Consider the following 24,887-nt stretch of genomic DNA (forward strand, 5'->3'; position numbering starts at 1 on the left):
ATACCTATATAAATAAGCACACCAAAGTACACGTATAGTTCCTCTTTATATATTAGCTGCTATAGGCATGTATACTCCTTTTCCTTATACAATAGATAAAGCTCCGCATGCTTATTTGTCCACTCTATAAGCTTATTTATAATATTCTCTATAAAGAATAAGCTAAATAGCTTATAAGGATCATATGGATCAACGTCTAAAGGGAGGTTTAGTAAGCTATAGTCGTCCCAATTGTTAATATGGAGAGGTTTGAAATGGGGCAGCGGCCAGGGCTTTAGAGGTGCTGTTTTCGCCGTCTTATTTGGAGGAACGTTATATTGAGTTTTCTAAACAAGGTCTATATCGATTCTAGCACAATTGGAAGGCATGGTGGTGGTGTAATTAATAATTGAATTCTATATAGATATACGCGTTGTTTTGAAAACGGTGTTCCGCACGGACCACTTACTTTGAGGACCCCGACGTTGCAAGGGATAGCTCGTCGCCAAAGAGAGTTGGCTTCTCCTCTAGCCGCATTAGTATTACCACAATCATCGGATCGCTGAGTAGGAACTGGCCGCCTTCGCCGTTTAAAGGTGCCCGAGTCGAGCCAAAGACTCGTAGGTTCCTTCTGATAGAGGCAATTAAGCGAATCGTACAACCAGCGGCGGAGGCACACTCTGCTCGAGTCGCTCCAAGTCAAAGAAGATCCTTAATTAGAGCGTGCTGATATGGGCCCATTCGCGGAGCCATAATACCGTAGAGGATAGGTAGAGGATAGGTAGAGGATGGGTAGAAACCTTGCAATATTCGACAACGATCACAGAAGGTCGATCGTGGACAGCTTCAGGTTCTTACAGCCAAGCATACGGCTTCGCTTCAATTACTATGTACAGTTGGTGGCAATCAGGCGAAATTGGATGCGCGTACCGAATCTGCAACTCGCTAAGGGGGGGGGGTGAAGCTGGTCGTGCACATCACTGTAGTGAGCGCTCTGAAATTTTAAATTCGGTACGCGCATCTAATTTCGCCTGGTTGCCACCAGCTGTACATAGTAATTGTAGCGAAGCCGTATGCTTAGCTACAAGAACCTTACTTTGGTGGCCTTTCTCTGCAGTGCCGTGATCTTTGTTAAATATCATGAGGTTTCCGCCCGTACGATATTGCCAAATTTCATCAACCTCTCTGCAGAGACAGCGTTGTATTCGCGTTTTGGCGGCCACAATAGAGGCATAGTTAAGGGGGAGAAAAGGAAGCGTCCGTCTTCAATTTGATTCTCCTGGCCAACCAAGGCGATTCTCCAGGGCAACCAAAAAGGTCCTTGCGTGCAGCCACAGCCGTTCGCTACAATTAAAATTGGATGCGCGTACCGAATTTAAAATTTCGGAGCGCCCCCTAAAGGGGGGGGTGAAGCTGGTCGTGCAATTGACTGTACACTCGCCTCCAGATCAGATTGGAGCTCCAGATCGCTTCTGAACCCCGAGCCGAACACTTCCTAAATCTGCCGGACCATGGCGCAGATCCCCCGACCTCGTCATCGAAACGATTTTGAAATTGCCCTCATCTGCGCTTTGCGCATAGAACACGATGCCGTCGAGGCTCTCTTGGACGAGAATTACGAAACTGACGGTTTTTCGTATGGAAAAGCGCCTGGGGATCACAACGCCTATACTTTAGGGAGGATTGGAAATCATCATGTGGTGCTTGTGCAAATGCCGGGCATGGGCAAGGCGTACGCCGCAGGTGTAGCTTCCAGCCTCCGCACCAGCTTTGACGGCATCAAACTCGGTATACTTGTCGGCATCTGTGGCGGCGTCCCAAATACTGCAGAAGGCGCAGAAATTCTCCTGGGCGATGTCGTTATCAGCACAACTGTGGTTCAAATCGACATCGGCCGACAGTATCCACACAAGTTTGCCAGGAAGGACGCTCTTGAAGAGAACCTTGGCCGGCCAAATTCGGAGGTCCGCGCATTTCTAGAAAAGGTATCGGGGCAACTATCTCGCCAAAGGGTGAAAGATAGAACGGCATACTACTCTGAAGAACTTTGCAAGGAGAAAAGACTAGAGTATCCTGGTGTAGAAAATGACAAACTCTACCAACCGCAGTACCGGCATAAGCATCAATTACAAAGCTCTTGCCCAGTTTGCGCTCAATGTCGGACTATAGACAATGAAGTGTGTGAGATCGCTCTGAACTCCTCCTGCATGGATCTCGTGTGCGACGACAGGTACTTGGTGCCCCGGAACCGAATCATAAAGGCAAGAGGTCTCAGTTCTGATGGGATTCCGACTACGGGTACTAAAGGCACTCGAAAACCGTCAATTCACTTTGGCCGTGTTACGTCTGGGGATACGGTCATGAAATGTGGCCGACATCGAGATGACATTGCGGAACGCGAAAAAGTCATTGCGTTTGAAATGGAAGGGGCTGGTATGTGGGAGTGCCTCCCAACTGTCGTCATCAAGAGCGTGTGTGACTACGCAGACAGTCACAAGAGCAAGAAATGGCAAGGATATGCAGCTGTAACTGCAGCGGCTTGCACAAAGGCCTTCCTGGAGGAGTGGAGGACCACTGATAGGCAGGATGCGTCAGCCGATTGTCCAACTGTCCAAGGTATGGCAAACCCTGCGCGATGTATTGACCCGAACACTCTCATACTCATCTTTTTAACCATCCCTCCAGACTACTTACCTGAGATTTTCAACAAGTTACCTTTGGCGCTCGACGCAGCGTTCAATTCTCGCTACAATGACCACAACCCTATATGCCTAGAGAACACAAGAGTTGAGATTCTTCAAGAAATGGAACTGTGGAGCTTGAACCCCGATGGAGAGTTTATATATTGGTTAAGCGGCAGTGCTGGCACTGGAAAATCAACCATCGCTCGCACAGTGGCAACGACACTCGAGAAAGCTAAACGATTAGGAGCAAGCTTCTTCTTTTCCAGAGGTGGAGGTGATATCGGCAAGGCTAGCAAATTCTTTACAACGCTTGCTTTTCAACTCTCAAAAGTCTTTCCCCCCCTGAGAAACCATATCTATGAGGCTATGAGGAAGCATCCAGACATTGCTGAAAAAGGTCTCCGCAGTCAATGGGATCACCTTATCCTTCAGCCACTCTCCAAGATAAAAGTTGATCCCGCTCGGTTACCATTAGTCTTAGTGGTTGATGCCCTGGACGAATGTGAAGGCGATGAGGATGTTCAACAAATCCTCCAGCTCTTCGCTGAAGCGCAAACACTGGGTCCGGTCCAGTTACGAATCCTTGTAACGAGTAGACCAGAGCCTCTGATTCAACGTGGGTTTCGCAATATTCCCAGCCTTTATCGTCGCGATCTCATCCTTAATCAAATTCACCGTGGACTCATAGACCGTGACATATCAATCTTCTTCCAACACAATCTCGGGTTGCTCCGGGACACCTGGAACGACCTGCCGCTGGGCTGGCCCGACAGAGACATTATCCATCTTCTCGTTTCAAGGGCTCACGGCCTCTTCATCTATGCCGCGACAATTTGTCGGTTTCTTGAGAGAAATGAAATTCTTTGGCCCCCAGACGATCTTCTTCAACTTATACTTGCAAACTCACTGCAAGACACCAGTGGTGTGATAGCGCTTCAGGATTCACACACAATGGAGCTGGATGATATATATACCCAAGTTCTGCGGCATTGCCTCCAGAAAATATCAAACAAAGGCAACAAGCCCAGCGTTGCCGCGTTCATCAGGGAGTGTGTTGGCTCGATTGTTATCTTATATGATCCACTTTCCGTTGTCGCTATGGCCAAGCTAATTAATATCGACGAGAGACTCCTTCAGAGGATGTTGAATCAGTTACGTTCTGTTCTAGATGTTCCTGAGCACCGGGAAAGTCCTGTCCAACTTTATCATCCTTCATTTTGCGACTTTTACCTCGACAAGCTGAGGTGCTCTGATCTACAATTCTGGGTAGATGAGAAGCAAGCGCATCGGACGCTAGCCAATCGCTGTATACAGCTCATGTCAAGCTCTCTTAAGCAAGGCATCTGTGGCGTAGGCGCCCACGGGATTTTCGTGACCGATATTGACAATAGCCAAGTGCAGCAACATCTTCCTCCAGAGGTTCAGTACGCATGCCTCTATTGGATCCAGCATCTCCAGAAGAGCGGAGCTCAGCTTTACAATAATAACCAGGTCCATCAGTTTCTAAAGGAGCATTTTCTTCACTGGCTTGAGGCGCTGGGCTGGATGCGAAAGGTCTCAGAAGGGATTCGCGCAATCGCTTCTTTGGAGTCTATTGTAAGCCTACCCTGTAGTATATGAAGTCATCTAGCTAAACTAATATTCAGGCTAGCGACTGTCCCGATTTATACGCGTTTGTNCATGATATGAAGCGATTTACACTATATAGCCGGCTAGGGATTGAGCAGACCCCCCTCCAAGTATATTGCAGTGCGCTTATTTTTGCACCAGTAATGAGTATAGTAAAGAAGCAATTTATAGACTGGGTGCCTAGATGGATGCAAAGATTACCCAGAGTTGAAAATAATTGGAACGCTTTATTACAGACGCTTGAGGGCCATTTAAATTGGGTCACCGCCGTGGCCTTCTCGCCGGACGGCAAGGTGCTGGCGTCGGCATCGTACGACAAAACGGTTAAGCTGTGGGATGCCGGCACGGGAGCAATGCAGCAGACGCTCAAGGGCCATTCAAGTCGGGTCAACGCTGTGGCCTTCTCGCCAGACGGCATGGTGCTAGCGTCGGCATCGGAGGGCAGGACAATCAAGCTATGGGATGCCGGCACGGGAGCAGTGCAGCAGACGCTCAAGGGCCATTCACGTGGGGTCACCGCCGTGGCCTTCTCACCGGACGGCAAGGTGCTGGCGTCGGCATCGTGGGACAGGACAGTCAAGCTGTGGGATGCCGGCACGGGAGCAGTGCAACAGACGCTCGAGGGCCATTCAAATTGGGTCACCGCGGTAGCCTTCTCGCCGGACGGCAAGGTGCTGGCGTCGGCATCGTACGACAAGACGGTTAAGCTGTGGGATGCCGGCACGGGAGCGGTGCAGCAGACGCTCAAGGGCCATTCAAGTCGGGTCAACGCCGTAGCCTTCTCGCCGGACGGCAAGGTGCTGGCGTCAACATCGGACGACCTGACGGTCAAGCTGTGGGATTCTAGCACGGGAGCAATGCAGCAGACGCTCGAGGGCCATTCAAGTGAGGTCCGCGCTGTGGCCTTCTCGCCGGACGGCATGGTGCTGGCGTCGGCATCGGACGACAAGACGGTCATGCTGTGGGATACCGGCACGGGGGCAGTGCAGCGGACGCTCAAAGGCCATTCAAATGGGGTCAACGCCGTGGCCTTCTCGCCGGACAGCAAGGTGCTGGCGTCGGCATCGCACGACGGGACGGTCAAGCTGTGGGATGTCGGCACGGGAGCAGCGCAGCAGACGCTCGAGGGCCATTCAAATTGGGTCAGCGCCGTGGCCTTCTCGCCGGACGGCAAGGTGCTAGCGTCGGCATCGCACGACGGGACAGTCAAGCTGTGGGATACCGGCACGGGAGCAGTGCAGCGGACGCTCAAAGGCCATTCAAATGGGGTCAACGCCGTGGCCTTCTCGCCGGACAGCAAAGTGCTGGCGTCGGCATCGCACGACGGGACGGTCAAGCTGTGGGATGCTGGCACGGGAGCAGCGCAGCAAACGCTCGAGGGCCATTCAAATTGGATCAGCGCCGTGGCCTTCTCGCCGGACGGCAAGGTGCTAGCGTCGGCATCGCACGACGGGACAGTCAAGTTGTGGGATGCTGGCACGGGGGCAGTGCAGCAGACGCTCAAGGGCCATTTAAATCGGGTCGTCGTCGTAGCCTTCTCGCCGGACAGCAAGGTGCTGGCGTCGGCATCGCACGACAGGACGGCCAGGCTGTGGGATGTCGGCACGGGAGCAGCGCAGCAAACGCTCGAGGGCCATTCAAATTTGGTCAACGCCGTGGCCTTCTCGCCGGACGGCAAGGTGCTAGCGTCGGCATCGTACGACCGGACAGTCAAGCTGTGGGATGCCGGCACGGGGGCAGTACAGCAGACGCTTAAAGCTAACGCCGCTATTCAAACCATGTCATTCTCCGATGACGGGACATTTGTAGAGACTAATAGAGGAATATTACATTCCATATCTCTACCCCCTGGCGGACGACTTCCTCGGCGGGGTCTTTCACGCGGAATATTTGTTAAGCAGCAGTGGGTAACCTATGAGATGGAAAATGTGCTTTGGCTTCCTTCCGAGTATCGACCGGTTTGCACGGCTGTTCATGGTAGCGTTGTTGCTATCGGGCATCTATCTGGTTACGTGTCAATATTAGAATTCGCTTTCTAAGCTTTATTAGACCTCCCCGCCAACCTCCATGCGGTTGCCGTCTTTTTATACTCCTCTACGTGCCGCAATGGCTTATGAATGCTATTGAATTAGAAATGTAACTGCTTTAAAATTCCCTGCGCCAGGTGAGTGGCAAAACAGCCAGGTGACGGCCGTCCACGCATGATAAAACTGCCGTGTATGGTTGGATAAACTAAGGGCTACTGTAGTACATTCACAGACGTGGTTGGGTGTAATCGGGTAGACATGTCTTGAAGTCACACCTTGGCATCATATGTGGCTCAGGCCATGGAGGTATGAACAGCAAAGGCGGGATTAATATATGTACAGTCAAATATCATTAGTACGATACCGTTTGTTCGGCTAAACGTATCGTAATATCAATGGTATTGTTATATTAAGAATCACGGGTAGTGAAAATAAGCAGGAAAACCGGGGATTTGATACCTAAAGAGGCTTAAGATATCTACCTCACGGGCCAAATAGGGCTCTTTGCCATACAAATTCTCTACTAGTTATACCGATATTGATAGTAGGTGCTTAACGATATTGTCAAAGGTCAGATTATCGTAATATTACACTAAAAAAGGCTTGATTAAGAGGTGTAGATCGTAATGCAGAGGATATCGTTATATACCCTATATCGTTTGACTGCAGTACACATGGTAAGATACGAATGGGTTGTCTATTGTAAACTAGTGTTGTCCGGATTAGTCGAGTGTCTAACCGTACAGGGGCTAGCTCGTGGTGAAGGTGCGCCTTTGGACGGAAGCCGATTTCGCTAGTGACTGTACGAGGCAGTACGAGATGCGCCCTTTGGGGTGAGGCGGGGCGCAAGCATGGCACGGCACGGCACAGCACTAGGGCAGAGGATTCCGCAGAATATTCGTGCCAGTGAGTCACCATCGGCCCTTAGCCAGGGGTGCAGCAAGCTGATGGCCGGCGAAGGGAAAGGAAAGCCATCGACAGGCCCAAGAAGGCACGTGTGCGCGGTTTGCAATCGCTCAAACGGGCATAACCCTCATCGGCGCTGCCTTCGTCCGACGCGGCGGTAGAGAAAATTCCGGAAGAGTGGCCTCGTCACCACCAGAGCTTCGAGCTTTCTTTTTCATCGCCCACATGCAAGCTGACTCCTATCCTTTCAGGCCAGCTTTGCCTTTTCTCCCTTAATCCCCTACACTTGTAATCTTCCATTCTACCCTCCACCTATTCTTGCGCCTTTCGATTTCGTTTCCTTTCGTAGAAGTAGCAGTCGATATCCAGGCTACCCCCTCAAAAATCCTTCACCGTAATTTCATTTCAGCGCGTTCTTTTGGCGGCCTGTGTCGTCAAATGAACCTGCATCAGAATCGCACTCTGAGAATAATAGTATGCCACGCTCCACTGCTTCCAGTCTAATTTTGCCCTTCACGTACTGACTCGGAGCCCCTTGCTACAGTCTCACCCTTCCAATCTGAAGGGTTCCTCCATCTCCAAATGGTCTTTAAGACTTTCCACCTCGCGCGCCAGAGTCTCGTAAAGAGTTTCACCCACGGATACGCTCAATCCGTAGTTGCCGCCTCTCAATCATCGTACGCGTCGCAAAACAACTCTTTTGGAGCCTTCGGTTCAAACCTTCAAAGTCGTTTCGGGAAACCCGGTGCGAATCAAACCCAAAATGCCTTTGCTTCCACGTCGACCCAGGCAGGTGGCAGCATCAAGGTTGCTCACAACGAGCACGCAGACTCCGGTTTAGCGGCGTACTATGCTGCCTGGCAGAAGCACCAACGCGTCGAGGATAAGGAATGGCAACAATTCCAATTTACAAAGCGAATCGAGTGGAAGCCTCGAGCAACAGTTCCAGAAGGCAAAAATGAGGCCAAGGAGGACAGCGGGGTCATCGAAGAGACCTCGGATCCGGTTCCGGCTCGAGCCGTCATCAGCCGCGCCTACAGCACCAGCACTGTAGATGATTTCAGGAAGGTTGTGGGTGATGCAAAGGCAGAGGCTACTGCACTTGCACAGGTCGATGAGGCAATCGCTCAAGAGGGGGCGAAGGCTAAAGCCGAGGCTGCATCCCCGAAGCTGGCTGCTCAAGAAACCTCTCTGGTGACCCAGGAGACTCGTCCACAGTCCCCAGCCACAGGATCCAACGTCACTCCTGAGTCAATTGCCTTGAGCCGCACCAGTTCTAGTTTTGCTACTAGTATCTCTGAGATTGATACATACACCGAGCAACTGAACAAACTCGCTGAAAATCAACACTATGCTGAAATACCAGCAATCTTCGAATCTATGCTCGTTTCGGGCATCAAGCCTACCGCACCAGCATACAATGCTCTCCTCTCCGCTGCCATCAACCTACCCAAGACAAGACATCAGGTTGTTCCAAAGGCGCTGGATGTGTACTCTGACATGCTGCGCCGACGGGTGCTTCCTGATACTAACACATACGCCACTTTGATTGAGATCCTCTCTGTCCGGTCTCTGGAAGTTCTTTCTATGACGCAGGCCCTGGAGGAAAAGAGAGTAAGGTATGGTGGTATGGAGGAAGAGGGCAAGTTTATGCTCCATTCCAACGAAACCGAATTCGACATTCTTAGCGAAGACGACTCCCTTGACATCGCAGTCAAGCTTTTCGATTCTGCAACCACTAGCCAGCCTGCACGAACCTTCTCCGAGAAAACCTACCGTGTTCTCGTCTCAGCTTGCGCTGAGGGTGACCGTGTCGAGGACATGGTCCGCATTTATGCGCAGATGGAATCAAGAAATGTGATTCCATGTGCTGACATGTTTGTGCCCATGATCCACGCCTTTGGCAAGTCCGGTGATTTGCGCAGCGCGGTTGAATGCTATGATGAGTACAAAGCTCTAGCCATTGCGAATGACAAGGGAGAAATCTTTTTGTCACGGAAAGATAACGATGTGTATGCCGCTCTCATTAAGGCATACAGTATTTGCGGAAGGTCCGAAGGAGGCCAGAAGTTCCTTTCGAAGATTGAGGAGACCATTGTCGACCCGGAGGACATTACTCCTCTGCGTGACATTGTGAGCTTGAAGGCTCTCTTGTCAGTGTGGTTGAAGAATGGTTCTTTTGAAGAGGCATTTGTGCATGCCAGCGAGAAGTTGAGCCCAGAAGCTCGCCATCTTGCCATGGCTGCCATTTGCATCAAAGCTGCTGACAAGAATGACGTTGAAAATGCGACCAAGGCTTTCAATGCACTTCCAGAGAACGCAGATCTTTCCCGTCCTGCCATGGCCATAGGCGCAATGCATGTTCGCAACGGGAACATCGAAGCTGCTAATGTGTTTTGGAAGATTTTGGAGCTCTCCAGCACCAAGCCTCAATTCATTGAGTCGACCGCCATGCATACGATTGCTCTGATTGGCAGTGGCCAGGCTGAGCAGGGTTTGCGTCAAAGTCGCCAGATGTTCGCACGCATCCGTGATTCGCAAGCTGGATCTACCCAGGCCAAGATGGAGATCGTGGAACAGATTGACGAGGCTGTTGAGGTCATCGGTCAGTTCATGATCAGGCGCGGTATCATTCTACCGGCGAGAGCTAGCATGGAGTTGATGTGGACCATGATTGAGAACGGTGGTCTTGTTGCTCCCGTTGCCGGACATTTACTTGCAGGTATGGGCCCAGAAGGCATTGCTCAGCTTCATTGGGGCGATATCACCCTTCTCATGCAGGTTCAATCGGGAATGATTCTTAACGCTTCCGACTTGGATATTGCCAACACTGCTCGCTTCGCCCACCTGCTTGAGGTTATTGCTTCCACTGGTACGGTAACCGACAAGTCTACTTCAGCTTTGGTCGAGAAGGTTCTTGTCAAACTTGATCGCCCGGATCTCCAGCACCGTTGGTACAGTTACAAGCATCCTGCACCTGAACCAACCTACTCCCCTGTCCAGTATTCATCGTTCCCTCAACGGGCACCGATTCCTGTCGCTCCTGCATATGAGGATTCATTCGACCCATATGCTGCTACGACTGACAACAAGGGCTCCGTTGCTATCACCGACTTACTCGAAAAGACTCACGGTAGATCGTCTTCCCATCTGAATGAGGCTTTGACAAAGTTCAAGAACATGCGCCGAGCTGGCAGACACCCTCGATTCTTCACCTACGCCAAACTCATCACTGCTGCGGCAAAGGAGGATCGTCTCAACCTTGCTCACGACATTCTAGCTCTCGCTAAGCAAGACGTTCCTCTGCTGCCTCAGTACCGTATCGTTAGATACGGTTGGGTTACCATCTTGGATGCCATGGTCGCTGCTTGCCTCACTACCGGACAACGTGGACTTGCTGCTCAATACCACCAGGACTTGCTTGATATGGGTGCTGCTCCCTCGGCTAATACTTTCGGACTTTATATTACGACTCTTAAAGAATCCACGAAGACCTTTGATGAGGCCACAGAAGCTGTCAAGATTTTCCTACGTGCCAAATCTGAGGGCGTCGAACCTTCATCTTTCCTATATAACGCTCTTATCGGCAAGCTTGGCAAGGCCAGACGTATCGATGACTGTCTCTTCTACTTCTCGGAAATGCGCAACCTCGGCATCCGTCCAACAAGCGTCACCTATGGGACTATCGTCAACGCGCTTTGCCGTGTGAGCGACGAGAAATTCGCCGAAGAGCTTTTTGAAGAGATGGAGAGCATGCCGAACTACAAGCCTAGGCCAGCTCCATATCACAGTTTGATGCAATTCTTCCTTACGACCAAGCGCGACCGCAGCAAGGTTCTTGCGTACTATGAGCGGATGCGATCCAAGAAGATTGAGCCAACTACGCATACCTACAAGCTTCTGATCGATACCTACGCTACTCTTGAGCCTGTTGATATGAAGGCTGCGGAAGGCGTGCTTAGCCAAATCCGTCAAGCCGGTGGTATTCCAGAAGCCGTTCATTATGCCTCTTTGATCCACGCCAAGGGCTGCGTTCAACATGATATGGCCGGAGCCCGAAGGCTCTTCGACACTGTTATGGCCGACTCGCGCATCCGCCCTCAAGCTTGCCTTTATCAAGCACTCTTTGAAGCCATGGTCGCCAACCATCAGATTGCGGATACTGAGAGCACTCTCACGGACATGAAGAACCGTGGCGTCGAAATGACTCCCTACATTGCAAATTCTTTAATTCACGGCTGGGCCCTCGCGAAGAACATTGAGAAGGCTAAGGCAATCTACGACGGCGTTTCTATGGACAAGCGCGAGCCTAGTACTTACGAAGCCATGACTCGGGCATTCATGGCAGTGGAGGACCGCGGCAGCGCGATGGCTGTTGTGAATGAGGGCCTCTCGCGTGGATACCCAGCAGCGGTGGCTGGCAAAATTCTTGAACTTGTTGGAGGTGGCAGACCTCTAGTTAATACTGTCAATGAAGCCACGGCCTAATTAATTGGGTGGGATACATTTTGGCTTAAAAAGGACATTCGTTATTTTCTATTTATCTCTTGGTTAATTACTGCATAGAATTGCCCCTGGCCTTTTAGCGTGGACGGACGTCAACGGCGCAGCTGGGCTGGTAGGCTTTCATTGAACGCTTTTTATATCACAGGAAGTGCACGCACCGGCGTTTCTGGTTTTAGATCGCGCATTTAGGCGCAATGCTAGGGATGGGCGGCGGAGTGTCTGTTGGCTATCTGGCTTGCGAACAAGCTGTAACCGTATGGGACCCTGATGGCGTTTCCTGGGAGAGTACCTGGAGTGGCGAAGAGTTACTGTACAATACCCTAGTTATACCATCTCCTCTCGAGTTGGATCTACATGGGAAAAAAAGGTCATGTAGACATGTAGCGTCGAAAAGCAAATAAAAATTTGTAAGAATAATTTCCTTCGTCGTTTGATGGTTGTCCTTTCGCGGCCTTATTTCGTCTGCTCTTCTCGGAATCCTGTTGTGAAGTGAGTTCGGATTCACATAACCTCACGTAGGGATCGAGCAAGTTTCCGAACCTCACTTGATCTTCTTTCCCAACTCTCCTTTCGCTTGTTGCTCTCTCCCTGATCCTGCGCTCCGTTTGTACAACAGATCACTTCAACAATCCCATCAGCTTCCTCGTGGGAGTTCTTGTCTTGAGCCTTCTCCACCTCTACTTGCCAGAACTGTCAAAGTATATCTCCTCCATTCCACCCACTGATTAATTTTGTTCTTTTCCTGCGTCTCGACCTTATCTGATTTAGGGGCTGTCGTACAACCATGCAGAATCTGTCGCTTCCTTCTAGGTCATCCATGGAAACGATGTCTTCGGTGGGACTTGAGCCGTGCCCTATACAGAAGCCCTACGCCTTTCTTGTTCGCCCGGATGGCGCCACGCTCAAAGTATGCCTCACATGGTGGCATCACTGCAATGAGAATGAGTCTTCATGCTTGCAAGATAGTTGCCATGCTCTTGACATGAGTACGCGTAGCGCCTCTCATTCAGCCAATACAAAGACGTATCAAGAAGCAGATACCAGAGCCTTCCGGCTCCTCGATCTCCCTTTCGAGCTTCGAATTCGGATCTACGAATACGTCTTCTGGTTTCCAGCTCCAATCCGGCCGCGTCGCTCCTATCCTTCACTCATAGAAGTCACCAAGCACGCACGCGATTCTATAAACGTCTTTTCTGCACGTACCCGCCTCTTCTGTAATCGAGCACCGTATGAAAACAGAGCTGACCATGGGAATGAAGCCGGAGACATCGTGCAATTCCTCGAATGTGGTTCCCGCTCCATGGGTGGAGTCTTCAACGTCACGCTCGTCAGCCGCCAACTTCACAGCGAAGCCCTCGGCACCTTCTACGCCGTCAATATCTTCGACTTCGGCTCAGTTCATGGACCCATGCTAGATTTTTTCGAAGCTCTGCGAGCCCGGGGACGTCTGGGGTTGCTTCGCCGCGTGAGGTTCTGGATACCGACAATGGAGCCGGAGGAGGGCGAGTTCTATGATGCAGACTACCATCTTCAAGAGTGCCTTGCCTTGCTCGTGCGGGCGCGTCTTGGTCCAGGCATTTGCTTTAGTTGTGCCTACCCAGTTTTGACGCTTTCAACCGCTCACCAACTGGACAGCGACGATCTCTTTGCGATGCTCCGATGGGAACTCGCCATGGAGAACTTTTGCATCAACCTAAAATACATACATCGTCCAGATCTCGAATACGATGCGAGCGTTGTGCCACAGTACATTGGTGTCGAATGGCGCCTGGAGGATCAGGATATGAATGGCAGAACGTTTGGAGGCACGACTCATATTCCGTGTAGTTACTTTTGTGACTGTACTTATCAGGCAGACGTCGATGACCCAGCGCCGCCTCCGCTCATTGTTGAAGATGACACTAGTAGTGGAAGCGAACAAGAGAAGGATTCTGAGGATGATAATGGGGGGTTTGCGAACATCACCGTTACGGAATACGATATATCCAAGTTCATGGACGAGCACTTTCCGCACCCTTTTGACCGCTGCACTCTTAGCATGCAAAACCCCTCTGCCTACTGGGGGGATGGCTCTAATAAGAACGCCCTGTATCCATCTCTGCCCTGCCAGAAGCTCAGCCTGACATTGTCAACCCAAACCCTTGACGAGTTGGAAGACCTCAGTGGTCCTCAACACCACCCGGACAAATCCTCAGATTCACTAACCCAGCCGCTAGGTTGCTGTGTCTGCAAAGATTGCTGCTCTCTTCCAGTCGATCTTTCATGCTCTGATGATTTGATCGACCTAGCTCGCCTAGGCGAATGTGTCTTCCCGCAGCGGTCTCTGCTCTCGAAGTCATATCCTGATGTATCGCTAACATCTGCCGACGCAGGATTTGTATCACGTTGGACCAGAGATATCACAGCTTATATCGGCGAGATATACAAACGCTGGGATGGGGACCAACCAAATAGCGAGAATGAATAGAGCTTAATTGGTGCGATGGACAGCCTCCGCAGCGCAGTCACCTGATAAGAAAACTACGAGAAACGGAATGCAAATGTCATTAAGAGGCGCTTTCACCGGCGAGACTCGACTCTAACATGCCTCGAGCTCCTAGAATATCCAATTTTGTGGGTTTATACGGTAGAGCGCACAGCACGAAGATCTTCGTGCTCATACTTTCTCCGACAACAGACTTTCAATTCCGTTGCTTCATTCATTAAGCACACTCAAATCGCACGTCTTCAGTCGCCGCACAATCAACGTTAGACGACTCAAAGGGATTTCGCTAAACGACAGCACTGGCTGCGAGCTTCCAATCTCTTCAATTTATTTTCTCTTCTGTTACAAATTACTTGCTTCCTTTATTTACTCTTTGCCTCCTTTCAACATGTTCTCTAGATATCACGTGCTGCATGCAACATAACACTTCCATTCCATTCCCCTGCCAGATCTTTCACATGAGGAAATTTTCGCTAATTTGCGAACGATTATTTTCTTTCCTGTCTTTTTTTTCTGCAAAAAATAATCATATGGCTGTACCATACTGCTGACAACCTACCTTTTCTCTAATTTTTTGTCAGCAATACTGTACTTTCACTGGCCTTGCCCCATTTCCTGCTCCTCCGCTTCATGCATCCTGTAAGCCTTATTGTATAAATACATAAGGTTGCCGAAACCCTTCTCTGCAGCAATCTCGGCTTTCGCTCATCCCCGTCCAGCCAGCTGTTCAGGGCTTCTTTCATACGAAGTTATTATACTGTACGGGATTAGTATGTAGACCACAAATGCAAACCCGTATGTAGAAATAGCAATTCCACAACGGCACTTATTTGTCCGACTTGGCACAATATAATTGTCACATACAATCAGGGGATCCACGGTCACACATCACACGGCACGATCCAAAAGTCAAACCAAGCCACCTCAAGTGTACAAAGAAAAATAAACATTTCCCTTCCCTACAACCACGACTACCCTGCTCTACCCCAAACCCGCCTCACATCACCTCGCCCCACCACACACGCACACAAACCAAGCCCATCCACCGGGCTCGCCAACTACCCTCTCCCCCTTTCCGACCACCCCAATCCCGCCTACGCTTCTCTCCCGCGCTCTCAGCAACTCAATCCAGATATATACAACTCCCCCTCTGCATTCCCTACTACAAGGATGGGGAAAAAGAAATCCCAGTACACGGGCCCTACAAGCACACAACCCCCTTCTCCCCCTGAGCAAAAGGCTAAAAATAAAGAAGATAAACCCCTCAAGCCTAAAAAGTAAGCATTACTACTGTACTACTATTATAAAAAAAAAAGCCCTCGCATGCCAGAAGCACCACGCACACTTTTTTTTCGTCAAGAAGCGGAAAGAAGGGAAAAAAACAGCCCCCTTTTTGTTCCCAGGATGGAAAAAAGGATGGAAGGGCGGGTATAGAACGTGGTTTTGAAAAAAACCCCAAAAAAAACAAGAACTGCAGAGAGATGGCGCGCTGCGTTCGAGAGAAAGGGGAACGGTAAGTACAAAAGGGAAGAGAGTGTGTGTATGTAGCGAGCTCGTAGCCACGAGAAGGGGCGGAAAGAGTATATGTCAATGCACTGCCGTGAATAGTTTGAAGAGGCAAGAAAAGAACTTGATCTAATGCAGGGTCCCCTGAGGTTGGTTTTCGTTATTAATATTAGTTTGCAATAAAATGCTTTCGAGATAGGCTGGGTGATTAAAACCGCTGGAATCGGGTTACTTCTGCTGCATTAATCGGAGTTAAAGGGCCCTTGAGGAGAAAAAGGCGATGCAATGCAAAATACGCTGTAAAGAGACACGCCATCTCGCTGTCGTTGGCGAAATCTAATAGCTGAGGTGTGAAGAATCTAGCGATGCGGGCTGCGGTACACCCGAGGAGAATGTCGTTGATAGCCGAGGAAGGTTATGGGAGAGAGTTCGGTCGCAAAACGGTTCGTGGAAACGCCATCATCGTGCCGGCATTAAGATAGAAAGCAAAAACAGAAAAACCGTCGAGAAAGAGGCTCGTAGCTGACAGCTCTAAGGGCTTCCGTGTGGCGGGCCTCCAGACCCTCCACCTCCTCCACCGCCCGTTGTGTCGGTGCTATCTCCTTCGATCGTCTTCCGCCAGTGCTGTGGCAAACACACGCACACGAGCGGGAATGCCTTGATCTCGCTGCCGCTGGTGACGCCGGACCGTCTGCTGCCGTTGCTGACTCCCGAATCGCGCTGGACGTTTCTCCTCGCTTCCCATTGCTCCGCTGATTCCGAAAGCTTGACGCCAGTCGCCCAACCATCATCCCATATGCCCACCACTTTGAGCATATCACCCCGCTCAAGCTCGAACTCATCACTGGCGCGCGGCTGGTAGGCCCACAGTGTAGCGACTGTGTCGTTAGGCCTGATCTCGTCTTGTGAGTAATAGTCTTTGAAGAATTGGAGCTGTTCGGATTGGCCAGATGCGACGCCTTCGGGGCTCGAGAATTGGTCTCCGTTACCAGAACCAGAGTGCGGAGAGTGGCGGCCGACAGAGCCCAGAGCAGAATTGCTCGAAAGTGAACCCTGCCGCTTTGGCAAGGGGCCTGCAGCGAGCCCACTCCGTTGCGAATCAGGCGATCCGCTGTAACCGTCCGAGGTCCGGCGGTATCCTCCAAGAGTGCCTGCAGCACCAGGAGAGCTGTGGTGGCCCGAGGAAGTGGTGGAGCCCTCGAGAGCAGACATACGGGCAACGCGAGCGCCAGGAAGTATGGGTGGAGGTTGCGCATCGTCCGTAAAAGACATAGCAGGATCCGCGGGAACTGCTTGACGCACAGGAGAGGGTTGATTGAGGGTGCTACCAGCTTTGCTATCGTGCTTCTTTCGGAGGCGGAAGCAGAAGAAAATGATGGCTGCGAGAATGAGGGCTGCGCCGAGGACCGAACCAACCACTACCCCAGCAATCTGGCCACCCGTAAGACCATGAGCCGCCCCAGCTGCGGCCGCGGTGTGACTGCTAGTTGCCGATGGGACACCAGAGGATGTCGAGGAAGGGAATAAAGGTGCCATGGACGTAGTTGTGGGAAGGTGGACGTTCACGCACCGCTGCTCGACGTTGGAGTTTACACAGCAGGAATCTGTAGCGTTGGGTGAGCTTGCTGCGCAGAACGAGCAAAGGCCCTGTAAATTCGATTGGAATCCGCAGTCATTCGGTTCGTTCTGCGCCCCGGTGATGCAGGATCCGCTCAGGGAATTAGCTGGTAGAGCACAATTCGTAAAATCAGCTCTGATCTGGCTCAAGGCGTTCCGTCCAGAATCGCCACATAATTCAGGGCTTGCTGTTATCTCCTGTTCGCTGATGGCAAACTCGGCCTAAAGAGCCGTCAGTGTTCCACCTCATGAGCGCAAAGAGAGCCAATTGCACTTACACATGAGTCTGCGCAAAGAGGCTTCGTATCATTTCCAGACGCCCCGCAGGCTGATATTGAATTTTGTACGATGGCGTTGCAAATAACACTAGTCGTATATCTCGCGTAGATGTCTGTTGTGTTTGTAAGATTTACGCTCGAGCACCCTATGAGCTGCTGATATCTATGCTCCGGTCAGCATCCCATGTCTAGCCCAAAAATAGTGTGACCATACTTTTCTCTCGAGTAATCTGTTGAAATGTACTGCCGTATCCGATCGTCAAACGTCGCTGTGTCTGATACGTAGGAGAGGAATGGACTGTGTGGGGCCAAATTAGCCTTTGAGGTCGTTGGGAGTGGGGAAGGTTTCGGCGCGAAAGGTTAGACATACAATAGACCGGTCAAGGTTGGGCTTGTTGAGATGGAGGAAGAACTGAAGGCCGGACACGCAGTCGAACCGGCGAGCGAGATACAACTCTCAGCCATTGTCACGGGTGCTGCGGCAGCGAGGAGTGAGAGGACGAGAGTTGGCATTGCGAGCGAGGATTGCCTTTGGCGCCAGGGATGTCTCCTGGGATGTTGGCAGTTTCTCTTTGGTGTAGAGGCAGAACCTTGTTGCTCGGTCTCCCCCATTTTTCTCGGTGCGCAGTTGATGTTGGGTGAGGCAATGGGCGGTGGTGAATTGACCGACCGTTGAGTGCAAGGTGAGGACCGCAATTGTAGTCCGCTGATTCCAAAAAGTCCGGGTCGACAAACAAAGGCTTCACGTATCCATCCGGCACGGTAAACACGGCAGGTAGTGCAAGAAGGAAAAGGAAGTTTCAAGAAAGTAACAAAAGTAACCAAAAGGTTGGGGAGAATTTGGAGAAAAAAAGGGAGCTGGAAAAAGGACTTGGGTCAAGGCCGGGCAAAGTCAATTGAAAGAGCGACTGGGTGAGGTGAATTCTACGACTCCTCAAAATGGGGAAGAAGCGTACAAGGACTGTACAGGAACAGGAACTGGGTGTGGAAAAGCGCGACGAGCCGAATGGGCAGCAGCAGAGGCGAACCCCAACCAGCCCAGTTGGCTCGGTAAGTCGCAAATTGGAGCCCTCAGCGAGCGCCGTGGCCAAGAATCTGCCCGAGTTTATTCGAGCTTATTCAGTTTATTCGAGTTTATTCCGCTGCCCGTCTACGCCGCTTTATTGGTTGGTGGCTCTCGTACTCCAAAAACGACCTCTGGGAAATTAAAGAGAACAGACTGAGCCAGCCCAAAGTTATCGCCATCGCCCTCATCGCCCTGACTGACCGAAGTCCTCCCTGTTGTTTCAGCTCTCGATCGCCGTTGTCCAGTGCGTTGAGATTTCCCACCAGCCGTGATTTGAAAGTTGTGCCTCCAAACGTTGGCACACAAAACACCACGGCTATTCAGCATGTTTGTTTTGATGCTGCATCGTCGCCAAACCGAGCGCCTCGCCCGAGGCGCTTGCATGATTTGGCGTGCTCTTTGGCGTCGTACATAGCCTCAGTACGGCCTCGCGGTGCACTTAGAGCATAAAGAGAGGGCCCTTGCTTGCTTTTCATAACTTCATGCAACTGTCATCACCAAATTTAACATCCGCAGGGATCAACCGGACGGTTTCACCTGCGCACTCGTCATTATTCGTGAAGGCAGGGGAAATAAATAACAATCTCAACTCACTCGACTCAGCTACAAGGTGCATGTAAGTATCATAGAGCTTACGCAAACTACGGGAACACTCGACTCCATCGGGCCCGTGATAACCACGAGTCGCCCGTCGCGTCGCGCCCCGTCTCCTCGGCTGCCATTCCCTGGATTTCTTATTCTGCAAAATCTGGGTGTGGCTTTGGCCCTGTGGCGGAATACGGCGGAGAGGGCCTCGTGCCGGCTTGTGTGTATAGATAGGCTGGTTTATTCTCCGACAGTGTCACGTTTTGGCCCATACGCAATCATCGCTTTACTTCGCACTCTCCGAATTCGAGTTTGATCTTCATTGCACTATTTGTATGAAATACCTAAGACATGATTCCTGTTTACCCAGCTATTTGGCAAATGCCTCGTCTTCCACATCTCCACAGTCAAATACTCACCGCTGATAGGCTTGCAGACTAGCTAACGGCTATATTGTTAAAAAAGTGTCCCTCCGCAGTTGACAGCCACATATCGACAGTTGTGAGGGGGTACACCAAGCGGACTGCCTTATCGTCTTTCGAACCAGTGGCCCTGAGCATTATGGGCAGTTGGTTGATCCAAACGAGGCTTGCGTCAAAAAGTCACTCTCGCCTAGTGAGATTCGCGATCTACGTCTGAAGATCCATTGTTTTAGGCCTGGTTCATAGAGACCATCTGGTGCCAAGAAGTTCCATAGAAAGCCAACACGACCATCCGAAACCAAGCCTTCTTGGCCGCTGAAGCTACCGCTGGCTTCTAACTAGACCTGTTTATGCCACGTGATTTCCCCCTTGCAGTTCTTCCTGTACTATACAGTCCGGTTCTTGTACGTGCTCCGCAAGTGTGGGTACCTCGTGAAGGTCTCCTTCAAAGCACCCTTCGCCGTATCTTGCACCTCCTCTGCCTCATCGCCCCTCTTTTGCATGCGATGAAGCCATGTGCAGCGTATGCTTTCATATTCGTTGCCCGTGAGATAATTGAATAGTATCAATCTAGCCTTGAGACCTGCGCCCTCGGCAACTTCATTGAACCATTTGAGCCCTGGTAGCGTATCAAACTATTCCGGAACAGGCACTTGCAGCGTAATAGCTCTTTCCTCTTCGTTGAATGTCTTTGACAATTTCCGCAGGACGAGGAACATACCTGCCAGAGGAGAGGCATTGCATAAATCTATGCCATCCGGAAAAGACATATCTGACTCCTTCCGGAGCACATCATACATGTCCTTCAGGACACGTTGCGTGTGCTTCTCGTTGTAGAAATGGACGAAAATTCGAATCCTCCGCAGGAGGTTAAATCAACAATGACTGGCGAGCGCTACGAAGAATGACCGTGTCACGGCTATATTCGAAGGTGTTGATGCCGTAGAAGACGGGTAAGCTCTCCTTACGTATCGGCCTGCTGCTCCGCGTAATTTCAAACCTCCTCCAAACTTCGTTGTGGCCCGTTCGACCCTCCTAATGTCCTTGTAGAAACCTATTAAATTCTGTTCCGAATTGAGGTTCGAAGTGCATGTTATTGTCGTCGTGAAACCGCCACTGATTTGAAGAAGACATTGTATATTTCTTAGCCCCGTCAGCGCCATCAGAGAATTTAGCTGACTGCTTATTCGTAGTATCGCAGAGGTGCGGCATAACGGGCTTTTCGAATTTCAAAACAAACTCGTAGACACGAGTACGCAGCTCTGTTGGGAGTTCCATGAATCTTGTAAATGTCCCGACCACCTCCACTAATCTTCTGAAGTTCCCACATGCCACAGAACTCTCCGGTTCAATTGCCTGTTCAACCATTGTTTCTTCCTCATCAGGGCTCCAGGGATATTCTGTAGTGCTTTCGATAGTATATAATCCTCTCCTACGCCTCCGTCCTGACATGTTGCGCTTCCAACCAGGCTTGTGGTTAAATCGAGACGATTTGTCTTCCAGGTATCCTAGGAGAAGTCCATCTGCTTTGAGCTCAATCGGCGAATCCGACAGTGATGATTCAGATTGTGCCACGTAGTTAAGCAAACTTAGAGGCACGAGCTTTTCTCCCGCTTTGTCTATTTCACCCCATACTTCAGGTCGCTGTTGTTCCGAATCACATGATATATAATCATTTTCCCGAGTTTGTGAGGCCAGTACACCGCCGCATAATGAATCTTGGGCCCACGCCGGGATATTCATCAAAGTACGGTCGAGGGTCTCGTTGCCCTTATTTGATATCTCTACCTCAACACATGTTGTTGGAGTGGTGGAGTTTTGGAAAGCGTTATAAAATTTACGCAGTCTTTCATCTGGGTGAAGCTGACTTGACTGACCAGGTTATCTTCAATAGCGTCTATCAACTCGCGAGCTTCCCATCTCTGCATTCGGAACTGAATCATCTTCCAAATGAAGTGTTCTATAAGTGCCTTGATGGCCGGGGTCACAGCCTTCTCATCTTCTTGGTGTCTCGTGCATTCCATGTTTGGACTTAGTGGCAGGGTCTGATATAGTTCGCAGTCGAGTAGGGATGGTGGGCATTCTTCCCTTTTTAGGATATCATCAATGGCCACATCTTCACCTTGTGCTTCTTGTAGGCTATCTGTCACCAGCTTTTTCTGCCTCGCAGACATCATCTTCTCAGCGAAGACTGTTTTAGCTCAACCCGTTCCACCCCTAGATTTCGTTTGCGTCGCTTCCTCTGATGCTGATCGCAGTGAACTGACGGCCTTAGGTCGACAATCTATTCACTGGAACTGCTGTGTGACTGAGAGGGCGTTGTACGGAGGTCCGAACGCTTGTCTATTATCGCTAAGTCTATATTATTGCGCTCTCGCTTCCTCTATGGTCGTTCGGGTTCACGGGTGTTTGTTGCAGGGGTCATGTCACATTTAATTGAGTGGATAGTCGGTTTCTCTATTTAACTGGTGGGCGACGGCCTTCGAAGGTTCGGCAGTGAAAGTATATTCGAGATAGGCGAAAAGTGTATCGACGCATGTAGACTTTACAGTCACTCGACAAACCTTCTGCGTTAGGGGTTCGCAGCTCTTCAGTAAGGGATACCTGGCTGTGTTTGAACATCAAGAAAGAGGGGTTGTATGGCCAGTGTGCGTTGAAGAAAGCTAGTTGTAGGCGAGAAATGTACTGATAAAAAAATTCACTCACATGTCACTGAAAAGCACCTTAGCCAAGTTTCAGTGTGAATAAGTATTGTAATAAACTACATCGGTAGAATGCAACAAATATGAAGGTTCGTCACTATGGCTCTATTCCTAAGTCTTGGCTCGGCATCAGCATTTTCCGCCGAAATTCTTATACTTACACGAACTTTTATGTACAGAGAAAATTTTGGTGGCACAGCCTATTTGGTATCACCACCTCTTACCCCGATCATCAAAATCACCGCCTTTCCTTTCCCGTTCAAGCCTATCATCGAATTCGCGCTGCGCCTCAGCTTTTGCTAGCTGCCTCTCCTCATCTGTGCTTGAGAAACTGAAACTATCTCCAAGTGTTGAACTTTCACTCTGTTCCCTTTGAATAGGCCTTGCAGTGTTAGGATGAGAGCGTTGGTCCGGCTGTGCCTGTCCTGATGCTGCGTTCCTTCGGATACGGTCCCAAGCCGACCCTCCACTATTTTTATCTTCGTTTAAAGGAAATAAGCCACCGGTGGGCGAGGCATCATCATAAGGCGGAGGCTGTTTTGTGGCTCCGCGAGTATTCCTATTGAATTCGGAAGACCTTTCCAAGGCGCGTCTCTGGCTGTCAGAAATAACACCTGCGTCTGTGCTGCCATCAGCAGAACCCGACCAGGAGTCGTTGCCTGCGGCTGATGACATATCATCATCAGTGGTGTTTCGAGACGGCCACGGACTGCTGCTGCGGTCTTGAGCCGGCACCGGGGTTCCTCCGCCGGGCAATGGGGAATTCCCCCGCATTCCTCGAATAGCTTTTTTCATATCTTCGTTGAAGTTGGTGAGTCTTTTGTCCCGCTGCATGCCCACAGCGGCAACGGTCATGCCGTAATTGGACCCAAGTAAAGTTCCGATGAGCTGACCGAGAATGACATACGGCCAAAATCGAGCAACATGCCATGCCAATCGTGCTCTTTGTCCCTTGAAAGCAAGAAAAACATTGGGGTCGAACTTCTCCGGCTTTGGCCGCCAAAATGGAAACCGAAATATATCTGCTGTCTGGTAGCATCTGACCGCTCCTCCAAGCATACCAAGAACAGCTCCATAAGATGCTGTAGCCTTCGCCTTGGCAAAATAGTATGCCAGTACCGGGGCTTCCTCCTGCGTAAGCGGGCGTTTAAGTGTATGCTGCAGGGCTGACAAGTTCTCTCTGATGCCGTTCGCAATGGACTGCTCGGAATACCCTATAAGAGGCCCAATAATTGGTGTAGGATGAGGCAATGAGCCCATATCTATGGTGAGCGTGTTCCGCCCATTTGAGGATGGCTTAGTGGAGTATGGGTCATTGTCGGAGGGGTCGTCGGCGAAGGAGTCTGAGGCAGACGCCGTTGCGTCGTCGAGTACCATCCAGGCGGGCGATGCGGCAGAGCGCAGTTTCTGATATTTCTGTCAATTGCTGGGATATTTGGTGAGAGGAGTGGGGAGTCCCGCAAGCATAGTTCGTCGATGATGAAGCTATGGCGTCCAGATGTATTAAGCGATTTGCATAAAGTTGCATTTTGTGCAAGCTACAACACAACTCACCGAACCTTCCCTAGTAGTAACAATATATCATAAATCTTCATCAATTCTTTGACGTGAAATTTTGATCTAAATTACATCAGACGTTTATTCAATATATAAAGTTATTTGCTCCGTGAATAGGTCCCAGGGCACGTTTCCAAGTGATAGTGCGAGATAATCACAGTCGTAGACCTCATCGCCTTTGAATTATCAGTCGTAAACCAGTCCAAATTTCCATCTATTTTCCCACAAACTTCCTCTGTGTATGTTTTTACGGTGATCACATATTTGATGCTCAAATTTTCACATGTAGTTGCGTTCGGTCTCCGATTCTGAAACACTCCCAAACCATCAAAGCATGATGATTGATGAGTAGACTATTTGAAGTATCACCTTCGAAAAGCCAAACTTACTTTTTTGTAAGTATGCTGGCAATTATCTAGAGACTCAGCTAATTAGGCTCCACCTACTTCTTTCCCATCCGCGTGTTTTAGCCCCCTGTATGTGTCTAAAAGCGTGCCTCAATATAGCGGCCTCTCCTCTGGGCCCGAGTCCTCTTGATCAAACTATCTAATTGTATATCACCGCACTGATGAAGAACATAATCGATAGAAGAAAAACTTACTTCGGAGTCCGCATTGTGCTCCAATCCCAGCCCATATGTAGCTTCTTATCCCGACTCCTTATTGCGGCTTCTTCCTCCGGCCTAGTTTGGCTAGAGAAAGTGATGAATAACACCGGACTTGCATCAGAAACTCACGTTCGAACCTCGACCTCCTTCTTCTCCGATACAAGGTTTGAGCTTTCTCTGGGCTTTCTCGGTGTCTTCAAGATCGATTTCCTTCGCAACGAACTAGCTAAAGCCTTCTCCGAAGCCGCTGCTTTCTTCAAGGATGCTGTTTTCTCTAAGACCTCATATTGCTCTATAGTTTGCTGCATCACCTTGATACTTGATGGCTGCA

The 24,887-nt window shown here is 50.2% G+C and overlaps 6 protein-coding genes across 6 annotated transcripts; 3 read left to right on the forward strand and 3 right to left on the reverse strand.

Moving 5' to 3' along the window:
• The first annotated feature begins 1,559 nt into the window (after positions 1–1,559).
• Positions 1,560–6,667, forward strand: K441DRAFT_605626 (Pfs, NACHT and WD domain protein). The gene is made up of 3 exons (XM_067645376.1): positions 1,560–2,595; positions 2,665–4,259; positions 4,310–6,667. Exons 1-3 carry the CDS (start codon positions 1,692–1,694, stop codon positions 6,329–6,331), a joined length of 4,521 nt encoding a protein of 1,506 aa, XP_067507168.1. The 5' UTR covers positions 1,560–1,691; the 3' UTR covers positions 6,332–6,667.
• A 964-nt stretch (positions 6,668–7,631) lies between these two features.
• On the forward strand, positions 7,632–11,819 carry K441DRAFT_368025 (uncharacterized protein). The gene is made up of 2 exons (XM_067641431.1): positions 7,632–7,699; positions 7,770–11,819. The coding sequence occupies exon 2, from the start codon at positions 7,808–7,810 to the stop codon at positions 11,711–11,713; it is 3,906 nt and encodes a 1,301-aa protein (XP_067507169.1). The 5' UTR covers positions 7,632–7,699; positions 7,770–7,807; the 3' UTR covers positions 11,714–11,819.
• Positions 11,820–12,149: 330 nt separating this feature from the next.
• Positions 12,150–14,490, forward strand: K441DRAFT_743377 (uncharacterized protein). The gene has a single exon (XM_067654402.1). The coding sequence runs from the start codon at positions 12,516–12,518 to the stop codon at positions 14,196–14,198; it is 1,683 nt and encodes a 560-aa protein (XP_067507170.1). The 5' UTR covers positions 12,150–12,515; the 3' UTR covers positions 14,199–14,490.
• Positions 14,491–16,253: 1,763 nt separating this feature from the next.
• Positions 16,254–18,130, reverse strand: K441DRAFT_685338 (uncharacterized protein; the record flags this gene model as incomplete). Its single annotated transcript, XM_067651870.1, has 4 exons — positions 16,254–17,561; positions 17,618–17,780; positions 17,832–17,915; positions 17,988–18,130. The coding sequence occupies 4 exons, from the start codon at positions 18,128–18,130 to the stop codon at positions 16,254–16,256; spliced, it is 1,698 nt and encodes a 565-aa protein (XP_067507171.1).
• Positions 18,131–20,607: 2,477 nt separating this feature from the next.
• K441DRAFT_368042 (uncharacterized protein) lies at positions 20,608–21,707 on the reverse strand. The gene has a single exon (XM_067641432.1). The coding sequence runs from the start codon at positions 21,431–21,433 to the stop codon at positions 20,726–20,728; it is 708 nt and encodes a 235-aa protein (XP_067507172.1). The 5' UTR covers positions 21,434–21,707; the 3' UTR covers positions 20,608–20,725.
• Positions 21,708–22,137: 430 nt separating this feature from the next.
• K441DRAFT_655573 (uncharacterized protein) lies at positions 22,138–23,875 on the reverse strand. Its single transcript, XM_067647868.1, has one exon. The coding sequence runs from the start codon at positions 23,767–23,769 to the stop codon at positions 22,603–22,605; it is 1,167 nt and encodes a 388-aa protein (XP_067507173.1). The 5' UTR covers positions 23,770–23,875; the 3' UTR covers positions 22,138–22,602.
• Positions 23,876–24,887: the final 1,012 nt, after the last annotated feature.

The sequence above is a fragment of the Cenococcum geophilum genome (assembly GCF_001692895.1).
Source record: "Cenococcum geophilum 1.58 unplaced genomic scaffold K441scaffold_9, whole genome shotgun sequence".
NCBI lineage: Eukaryota > Fungi > Ascomycota > Dothideomycetes > Gloniales > Gloniaceae > Cenococcum > Cenococcum geophilum.

Coding starts and splice junctions, on each gene's coding strand:
- K441DRAFT_655573 (XM_067647868.1), bottom strand. CDS start 23,769: ATGGTACTCGACGACGCAACGGCGTCTGCCTCAGACTCCTTCGCCGAC.
- K441DRAFT_368025 (XM_067641431.1), top strand. CDS start 7,808: ATGGTCTTTAAGACTTTCCACCTCGCGCGCCAGAGTCTCGTAAAGAGT.
- K441DRAFT_368042 (XM_067641432.1), bottom strand. CDS start 21,433: ATGAATATCCCGGCGTGGGCCCAAGATTCATTATGCGGCGGTGTACTG.
- K441DRAFT_743377 (XM_067654402.1), top strand. CDS start 12,516: ATGCAGAATCTGTCGCTTCCTTCTAGGTCATCCATGGAAACGATGTCT.